This window comes from Macadamia integrifolia, chromosome 2 (assembly GCF_013358625.1).
Source record: "Macadamia integrifolia cultivar HAES 741 chromosome 2, SCU_Mint_v3, whole genome shotgun sequence".
NCBI classification, from domain to species: Eukaryota; Viridiplantae; Streptophyta; class Magnoliopsida; order Proteales; family Proteaceae; genus Macadamia; species Macadamia integrifolia.
This window is the reverse complement of record NC_056558.1, coordinates 39,670,971-39,681,097: the sequence shown is the minus strand read 5'-3', so window position 1 is coordinate 39,681,097 and position 10,127 is coordinate 39,670,971. Positions and strand designations below refer to the sequence as shown.

The 10,127-nt window shown below is 37.2% G+C and overlaps 1 protein-coding gene across 1 annotated transcript in view; it reads left to right on the top strand.

Moving 5' to 3' along the window:
• Positions 1–9,815, top strand: part of LOC122090007 (preprotein translocase subunit SCY2, chloroplastic) — an 18,726-nt gene extending 8,911 nt beyond the window's left edge. Inside the window, exons 4-12 of the mRNA XM_042659821.1 lie at positions 1,390–1,469; positions 1,592–1,681; positions 2,706–2,797; positions 3,978–4,061; positions 5,583–5,724; positions 6,432–6,548; positions 8,013–8,142; positions 9,350–9,473; positions 9,640–9,815. Of these exons, the coding sequence (XP_042515755.1) occupies positions 1,390–1,469; positions 1,592–1,681; positions 2,706–2,797; positions 3,978–4,061; positions 5,583–5,724; positions 6,432–6,548; positions 8,013–8,142; positions 9,350–9,473; positions 9,640–9,800 (1,020 nt within the window). The 3' untranslated portion in view covers positions 9,801–9,815. The remainder of the gene's footprint in view (positions 1–1,389; positions 1,470–1,591; positions 1,682–2,705; positions 2,798–3,977; positions 4,062–5,582; positions 5,725–6,431; positions 6,549–8,012; positions 8,143–9,349; positions 9,474–9,639) is intronic.
• The last annotated feature ends 312 nt before the right edge of the window (positions 9,816–10,127 follow it).

Here is a 10,127-nt window from a genome sequence, read left to right as displayed (position 1 = left end):
TGGTCTGGTACTGGATGTAGCCTTTCCCGGGCAAGATGCCTAATATTTACAATGCTTTGATAGTTAAGGGTCGAGATACTGTCTTGACTGGTGTTCTCTTCCCTCCCTTTCATTCTTCCAATCGGGTCAGCGCTTCCTTCCCTCAGGCAGCCTCTCCTTGTCCTTATTCTATTCTTAATTATTTTTCTTCTTTTCTTTCTTTCCCTGCTCTGTTCAACGGTGCTGGCACCCTGGCAGTCTTGAATTACTATCAGTTTGGGATGACCTTTGGGGATTTATCGACTTACCCTAGGGCAACTCAAACTGTACAACCAGAAGTCAGAATGTTGCATGAGTTGGGAGTTCTAAGCTCAAGTTGTAGATCTGGTTCCTCTCTTCTGCCAGGTACAATTTAAGATTTCTCTTGTTGATCCTTTAGTTGATCTTTTGGGTGGTGTTCATCTGGGTTTAAGAGGGCTGGTATGTTTAATATTCTCATGTTTCAGCTCCATTGGATCTATCTTGAGTGAGTTTTCGCTTCTGTGACCACAAAAACTCACCACTGGTTTGTTGTCTATCGAGAGGTTGAACACAACCTCCCACGATATAAGTGAGCCCTCTATCTATAACTACAATAATGCCCCTCTAGTCTTAGTAATTCTATTTCTTTTCCTGTCTTGTTATGAATTTCCAGATTTACCCCCATGTATATATTCACTTCCATTTAAGTCCATAACTTGTTTCTTGTTTATTAATCTTGAACTTCCAATAAATTGCAGAATTTCCAGCAACCCTATTATTTGAGTTGTTTATCATTTGGGTCGGCCCATAGCGACCCCGAACTTGGGTATTGGAACCTATGGTCTCATCGACATGTCTGGTTTTTGTAGTGGTCAAGCTTATTGAGTTATTCAACTACTCCCTAGTAAGTGGTGTGCTTTTGATCTTCAAATTGTAGTTTGGTGATTAACAGAAATATGTACTGATGCGGAAATCATGAGAACCTTTGTATATGTATATCAAGAGTCTGCATTTATATGGTTACTCATTCTTGAAGTGTGTAGGTTATTCATTTCAAAATTGATATTCAGATATCTCAAGGTTTGAGTGCGTCTTAAATTTGGTGGGTTCACCCACCCCTTTCATTGTAACTTTTGCTTTCCTGGGGAGGACTTGCCACTTGGAAATTTTCTAATAAATTCTAGTTTCTTGATAAAAAAAAGATTTGGGTATCTCTGTGAAAAGTAAAACAAACTAAAGAAATAATATCATCTATATATTCCCTTATTTCTTGTTGTGTAACCATAAAGACACTTGGTAGGCCCCTTCTCAGGAATTGTTGCTGTTGCACTTTGTATTTTGTGTGATGCATCCAACATATATGTTAATACTTTTGAATCTCTTGAGCAGGTACTTTGTCATATTGTTCCTTCCCTGGTGAAGCTGCGGAAAGAAGGCTTAGATGGCCATGAGAAGATTAAGAGTTATATGTGTGTCTAGTTATTCATCTTCAGCAGTGAGGCGAATCCTTAGAATAAAATTTTATTGTTCCTTTTCTTTTCTTGGTATAACTGAAGGTTGCAAACCCCTTCTCTTTTGTTTTTCATTTCAGATGGTGGATCTCACTTGGATTTGCAATATTGGAAGCACTGATACTTTCTTGCTACTCACTTCCATATTCAATCTATGCAGCTAGTCACAGGTAATGAAGTACTAACTAAACTCAGGTCCAACAATGTTGTCATATTTTAAATGTTTTCATGCGTCAATAGTCTATTAAGTTGGGATAAGGCCGAGTTTGTTGTTGTAATGTGTCTATTGACAGTGAACTCAGTTATGACTTGTTGGCTACATGTTGTTTGTTGCCGAACAAAAGGCTGCAACATAAAAAAGATGAAGTGGCTTTGGGTTATCAAAGCTTGTGAATGAAAGAAATTTTGTTATATGATCTTAATATAATTTCATTTTAGTTTTATGAGTAAATTCTGACATCCATATGGGTGGATCCTCTTACCAACTTTATCGCGTTTCTTCCTCTTGTTATGTGATGAAGTAGTGGTGCATCCATCAATAATGCCCGGATGTAACTCTTTTTCCTACCAATTCTTTCATCATCTTCAATATTTATGCATGATATGATAAAAATTTCTTTTAGTATGTAATGATCTCCTTTCTTATATTTGGTTTATATTGATAGAGAAGTGAACCATGTAATCATTAATCTAGCCAACCAAAAATTTCTCTAAGAGTTCATATGCAAGAACCCCTTTTCTGCTAGAGGTTTCTACATTTTTTTTCAATTTATTGTTTGAATGTTCACTTGACCCTCAAAAAATAGTGATTGTAAGCTGTTCGAGCACAGCATCAAGAAATTTTGTTAGGATGAAGATTCTATCACTTGGACAAGCTGCTATTTTATAGTGAAACACATTTTTTAATGTCTTGGGGAGTTTTCTTGGTCTCCCATTGAACTACTCATACAGTTTTGTGTTGAATATTGATGTGCATGGAAATCAGTACTTTGTCATGGTGGTTTTAATAAACATTGTATCATCCTTTCAATTGCACACAAACTTAGCAGGGCAGTTGATAATGTTACCAAGTAGTTAAATTGGTCCTTCAAGTTTTGCTTGGCACAGTTATGTTGCATACTTGGTTGCTTCCATCTTAAATTCTTGTCGAGAGGAAGATGAGCTACCGCCCTAAAAATTTTATGTTGTATGCAGAGTCAAGCATGTGATGGTGACAACATTTTTATTGGTCTGTGGTGCGATGACCATGACATGGATCTGTGATAAAATATCGGAATCTGGTTTTGGTACTATTTTAATATATTTATTTCTTTAGTCCTGCCTTTCTTTTCTTTTCTTCTTCTTCCTTTTTTTCTTTTTGATATTAAGATTCCAGATCTCATCTTCGTTATCTGCTTTATAAGGAAGATGAATCAGGTTGCGTAAGGAGTTTGTTATCCACCTAAGATGCCATGCTTTTTTTTTTTTTTCATGTTATTTCCATAGGTAAATTAAGCATGTTAGGATTCTCTGAACTCCGGGGACATGTTCTTCTGAACAGAGGGGGTGGGAAAACATGATGCAACAAAAGGAGAAAGTGGTTCTAGAGTTCCGTCATACGGCCTTGCCTTTGATCGGCAGGGTCACTGCCTTCTAAGGAGATGGTTCTTTAAAGGAAAAAGAAGAAGCTATTGAAACAACTCAAACAAGTCCATTCCTGTCATTATATTTTGGGAAAAGAACGCACCCTGGTCGCAGCCCCTGCACCGGCGTGGGAGGCCATGAGGGGGTGCACATGGGCATCAACAGGGGTGGGTTTTTTTGGGTTTTACAGGGATGGGGGTGTCATTTCGTCGCCCTCTGTATCTAGGCACAAGGGCTGCGCCACAAGGGAGCATTCATTTCCCCTTATATTTTAAGAAATTTCTTTACATTTAAAAATAGCACGGTCACCATTAGTTTGATACTTGTTGCATTTATTCCATACCTCTTTTGGGCCACCTTGCAGCCCATGTTTGAAACTAAGTTGATGTTTATCTATTTTGTCAGAAAGTCATTTGGTATTTTCAAAATAGATTAAGATTATATTTATATCAGAAACAGAAATATCCTTTTAGAAGTCAAAAGTAAAAAATAACCTAAGAACCAAACTGATGCAAATCAAGGTATTGCACCAAGATGTTTGATTAGTAAAGTAGTGTATTCAGTGAATTGGCAAATGAAAGCATTGATTTTACGTTGCTCAACTAGTCAACTGTCCTCAATGAATTTCGAGGGCCATTTTCCATATGCTGGGAGAATTTTTAGTGGCTTATGGTGGGAACTTAATGAGTTAGAGGCTCTCTCAGTAGCTTTTTTTTTTTCGTGGGATTCATTGTTTGGGTATTCAAATATGCTACTTAATGAATATTCTTTGCTATCTTTCATTCTGCATCTCATTTTGGGCTGGCAGTCTTTTCCTTCTCTAATTGGTTTTGCATCCTCCAGGGCAAGGGTCGTCTTTAATCATATGTGCTGGAATATTGACTGGCTACACAGATACTTTGTATAAGATGTTGTCTCAGCTTTCTGGTAGGTGATGAGATCATTAAGAACTTATTTGGGCTGCCCTTTTTAATGTTTCTTTGCCCTAATTGCTCTCCAGATTTTTAAATAAATATGTGTTGGTAGAACATTCAAAAAGACCAAATGCTGGTCTTCCTCTCCATAGTTCATTGGATTAGGAGTGGTAACTTGGCAGGTTAAACCCATATCTTCCCTGATGCAATAACCTAGTTCAGATTGCTTATGGGCCCACCCAAGGGAAAAATAGCCAAAGATGGCATGCAAGGACAATTCTGCAATAATTTTGAAATTTACGAGGGAGTGGCAAAAATGCGAATAAACAGAATATTATCACAAATAAAGGATATAGGAGCTGGGACAAAAGGAATAAAAATTTAAAGAGAAGGGGTAGACTAGGAATTATCAAAAATAAAGGATAGAAATAGGATCGTGTATAAAGGGAGGGGTATTTTGGTAAAGAAGGAAATATGGTGACAAATAAAATAACAACACCAGATCTTCAACCTTTGACCTTACCCATGGGGCGGTAGAACCAGAACATACAGAGAGCTCACTCAAACAATCTCGGTTTGGCATGAGACCTTTGGTGGAGGCCAGAAATTCAATGGCCTGTTGACCCCGACTGAGAGACACCCGAAATTAAGATCAGAATATGAAATAAAGTTGCTGCAGCTCAGGTCCAGTGGTAAAAGGAGGACCATCCTTGAGTTTGATTTGGTTCTCGTGTTTGGGCCAAGGTTTTAGAACCAGAGTTGCCTAGAGTAGAGGGACTCATGACCAAAATGTGAGGAAGAAAGGAAGAGGGGTGGGGGCTATCGAAGACCAGATATGACTGGTCAGGTGTCGCTAGGAACAGGGGACGATAACAAAAAAAAAAAAAAAAAAAAAAAAAAAAAAGAACGAAGGAGATTGAGATGGATTGTAACAGGGTAAAAGAACCAAAGCAAGGACGAAGGAAAGAGGGAGGGGGAGAGAGAGAGAGAGAGAGAGAGAGAGAGAGAGAGAGAGAGAGAGAGAGAGAGAGACCTGCGATTGTGGGGCAAGGGGAGTCCCAATCAATCAGATTAGGGTTGCCCTCCTTCATTCATAAAATATAATAGCCATTATAAGTCTTACTAGGAATAGGAAAGAACAAAATGGAATAAAATAGGAAACTAATACTAATTGCTAACTTCTAACTGTATTCAGTCTTAATAGCACTAGGAAAACTCTCAAGGGAGGAGTCTGCGACTTGCGCTAGACTCCTTTCTCTCGATAGACTTTAACAGGAGGATTACATGCAAATGTATAAAAATAAAAGATTCCAACCTAAAACAGGAAATAGGAATTAACTCTACTTAGGAAACTATCTAAACAAGGAAATTGCTCCTGCATCAGTCTCATTTACCATGTAGGATAGAGTGATATACTTTATTTGATTGATGGCTTGATCCTTTAATTTTGACAATCAGAGGTTGGTGTATGTTTCATTTTCAATGTAGGATACATGCTGATTCTTGTTCTGTTTCTATATGCACTTTATTGCAGGAAGTGCCTTGAGTTGGTGGCCGTATATACTTGCAGTACTTGGTGTTTTCACTGTAGTCACTATGTGGGCAGTGGTAGTAACTGAGGGTTGCAGGAAGATCAAATTGCAATACTATGGCTTCAAACTTGCTTCTGCTGCAAGGTTAAATTTCATTTATTTCTACTTTCTAGTCTGATGTTTTGGTATCCTTTCTCGACAAGGAAGCTATTTAATAATTAGTTTTAGTTTTCCTTCTTGGAGTCCCACAATAAAATTAGAAATTCCTTAAGAAACATCTTGTAATTTTATTTAGTTTGGCCGTTTTCTGTTATGATGCTTTGGGCTTGAAGCCTGCATTCACAGTTTCTGCCAAATGGGGTGGCTGACAGTGCTGGTCCAGACTGCCAAATAATTGTTGCCTTCTGGTCTATTCTCATGTACAGTTCCATTGTCAAGTCAACCTATTGAACCACCATGTATTGTACTTTTTGCTGTCTGATAATGCCCCCTGAATATTCTTGTGTTTTCTTTTAGAAGGTGTTTGACAAAATTCTTTTTGCCAAGGGGTATAGGGATGTGATAAACTTGCCGCATGAAGGGCATGGTGCAATGAGTATGTATGCACTTTTAGGAATGCGAATCCAATTACCATTTATCAATCACTTAAAAATAGAAACCTTGCCTTCTTATGACAACAGTAAACCTGGTCTTATTTAGTTTTTAAGGAATCCAAGGAACAGCCTGTTATTTGCTTCTTCTGCTGTTGCCTTACGGTGCTATATAATTACATGCTGTTACATTCTCTTGTGGTTTTGGAGACATGATATTTATGTGCTTATGCTAATCGTGGCTTCCTATGTTTTTGACAGAGATGATTCCCTAATTACAGAGGTGGAGCCGTATATCCCATTCAACATTAATCCATCAGGAATGCAGCCTGTTCTCACTACCACATATCTTTTGGCATTCCCGAGCATTCTTGCAAGGTTGTCTCCCTAACCAAATGGAGAGATGTTATATGTGCATCTTGACGACATGTTTGTATGGGTTGCAATCATTGTTCCAATCTAGGGTATGGATCTGAATGACATTTCACTTCCTGCCAAAAAAAACCTGCCATGGAACCCTTATCCCTGGCCGGTGAAGCATCTGTTTAGTTGCCAGACCTGGTCTGCCTTTGATGTTGCAAGGTCTGGATCCCAACTGATTATATTGGCCCAGCTATCCAGCCAGTTATTTCCAGTCTTGAGTTCATAGCACATCCAAGTCAGTTATGTTCTTATGTGTACTCAACCCGCTCAATGATGATGTCATCATGTTTGGTTTGGCACATAGTTGTCATGGCGACGCCTAGAGGCGGCGGGCATCCTGGCAGAAAAAGAAGTTCATGGCAGTGTTACGATTTACGTGACTCACAAATGGTGGTCGCCATGGCACTGCCATGGACCCCAGGTCAAGCCTGATTCACTAAGCGGTCGATTTCCTGTAAAATGCAAGGTGATTTTGATAGGGCTATGTTGATTTTTGATGATTTGATGTTGCTTAATGCTGGTTTTATATGTTATAGGGTATATATTGTAGGCTTGTAGCATGCTAAATAACTTTAGAGAATAGGGGAAATAAAAAAGTAGCATACTAAATAACTTTAGAAAATAGGGAAAATAAAAAATGACACATAGGCGATTTGACCGCCATGGCAACGCCATAATGGGTGATTCATCGCCAAATTGATTAGTCACCCCTCAACCGCCTGGGATCGATTTGACGCCGTGACAACTATGGTTTGGCATTTTGTGAATTTCACATGTTTTACTTCCTTGTATGTCCTGGGAGAGTCAAAAATCAAAACCTTGTACCAAGTTATTAAATTTTGAGTATTTCACAATATTTGGTATGAGCTATGTGGAGATTCTTGAAACTTTGACAATTTTTTATGGAACCTCATTCAAATTACCAGTAATTTCAATGACTGTTAAGAAATCCTTGATTTGTTTGATAGGATTGAATTTAATGTTCAAACTGAAGTTTACAAAATTGTTTTGCACCAGCACTTTTTGGGTAGCAACACAGTGCTGCACGCTATTTGATAAGATCCACCTAGGTACCATGACATGAAAGATGTCCAATGGATAGCCATAATGATCCACTTCTGGTTACTATTCTAGAGTTTTCCAAATCATCCAAATGAATCATTTTGTTATTAATTATGATCGTCTGATGAGATCTTTCTCATTTCTAATGGAGTTAGAGGGAATTGTTGAATTTGGTTGATTAACACTTGAATATGTAATATGTGGTTCTTGTAGCTTCTTATGATCCTGAAGATCGGGTCTTATATTTCCTTTAGTATTTTTCGAAACAATTTTTTTTTTTGGGTTGCTTTATCTCCAAAATGCTAAGTTGTTGAAGAAATTTCCTTGTAGTTTTCTAATGTGGGCATTCTTTGGCAGTATTCTTGGTTCGCCATTTTGGGAACATGTAAAAGAGATATTGAACCCGGAGACTTCACTTGGTGCAGAACCATGGGTTTACTATTCTATTTATGCATTTTTCGTCTTCCTATTCAATATATTTGACATTGTAAGTATCATCTCATTTGTGTATTGGATTCTTCTGTAATAATTTATTTTTCCATGAGAAAACTTTTATATATGATATGTGCTCATGGTGTTGCTTGCCACATGTCTTTACTCCTAATCTTTTTGTTTCTTGATCATTACTTAAGACCATTAATTCAGTTTTTTAAAGCTTTATGAATCCAAGCTCCTATGTGCTCTACCTGTATTTATGATTAAAAGTAGCTGTTGCTAAATTAGATCTATTATTGCAGTGCTGTAAGTTCGCATTTGGTTACATAGTGGTGCGGCATAATACTATAACTTTAGTTTACTCTATATTGAATCTTGTTTCTGCTTCAAAAAAATTGTCGAGATACCCTAATCTTCATTCTAGTAGGTTTCCAAAAGACCAAGATCACATATTTGACATAATTCAGGTGAAACATAACTAGGATACATGTATTTTCCGGTCCAGCAAAACAGGAGTTTATTCTTCATCCCAAAAAAAAAAAAAAAAAAGAAAAAATCTTGCTTCTTGTTTGACTTGGACTGTTACCAGATTTACATATAATATGGTACAGCTGACCAGGCAATTATGATTATATTGTATTTGTTCGTGAACTAGAAGGTTGCTCTTGAGGCCTACCTCATTATTTAAGCAGTTGAAATGCCTCGTGCCTCATGGCTAACTGATTAAAAAATGGCGCTCCTTATGTAAACTCTTCCAACTCTTGCTTTCGATATAAGGGTGTGATTTCTCTCATCTATGTGATTGTCAAAAGTGCTCTCTGGTTTGAGCCTAAGATTGTTGCTGCCCAACTTTTAGACCTTTTCAATTCGAATCCCTTGATCTCACTAAGTTTCCCAGAAAGGAATGAGTGCCTAGCTTTTCTGCATCACATTATTTATGGTCAAAACTTCAAAACTGGTCAATTTGTTTTTATGGTAGTTCTGGAGACCGGTTATGAGAATCCGTGAAGGTACTCAAAATATCCCAAACTTTAATATGAAAACTTTCAATTCTCGGAAAACTTTAATATTTGAGAATAATGATCAGTGGAATTTTTTTTTCCTGTCAGAAGCAGCTTTCTGTTGACATGGCTCATTTAAAAAAAGTTGACTTTTTTAATGTTCTAAACTATCAGACAAGTCAAGTTCTATATGTTGGAAGTAGTTCCTTAAGTTGTTGCCAACAAATCATTTCTTCTATGCACAAAATTCTTATGCAGGCCAACTTGCCAAAGGAAATTGCTGATTACTTGAATAAAATGGGTGCTAGAATACCAAACATAAAGCCTGGGAAAGCCACAATAGAGCATCTGACTAAGATTCAAGCATCAACACGTTTTTGGGGTACATTATCTTTTTATATTAATTTCTTGTATCAGAGTTACATTTTCCTCTCTCTCTCTCTCTCTCTCTCTCTCTCTCTCTCTCTCTTTTATTTATTTATTTTTATTTTTTTTATAATGCTAGTAAATTAATATCTGCAATTCTCTCTTGTTTGGAAATAATGAAGGTGGCCTATTGTTAAGTATTTTGGCAACTACATCAACCCTGCTCGATCATTATTTACGCCGTATAAATGAGGGATTTGCTATAGGGTTCACATCTGTACTAATTATTGTAAGCCCTTTACAAACTTCTCATGTTTCTATTGCGATTGTTCTCAGTTTCTGAATAAAATTGAAATTCTCTTTTCGAATGCATTACTTAGACAATCACTTCAGCTAGTTCAGCACTTTTTCAAGTTATATATATATATATATATATATATATATATACTCTGGAACATTAATATTAAAGACAATTCATCAATTTCAATTGCACAGGGAAAAGTTAAATTTCATCTGGGTGGGAGCCATTCCCACCACCCTCCCCTAATAAATGAGTATAATCTATTTTTCTTTGACAAATAAGCCAATAGATAGATATATACTATATAATATCCATGCCCTTCTTCGCCCCGTTTTTCCGCGCTGTTTGGAATACTCGAACGATCGATTC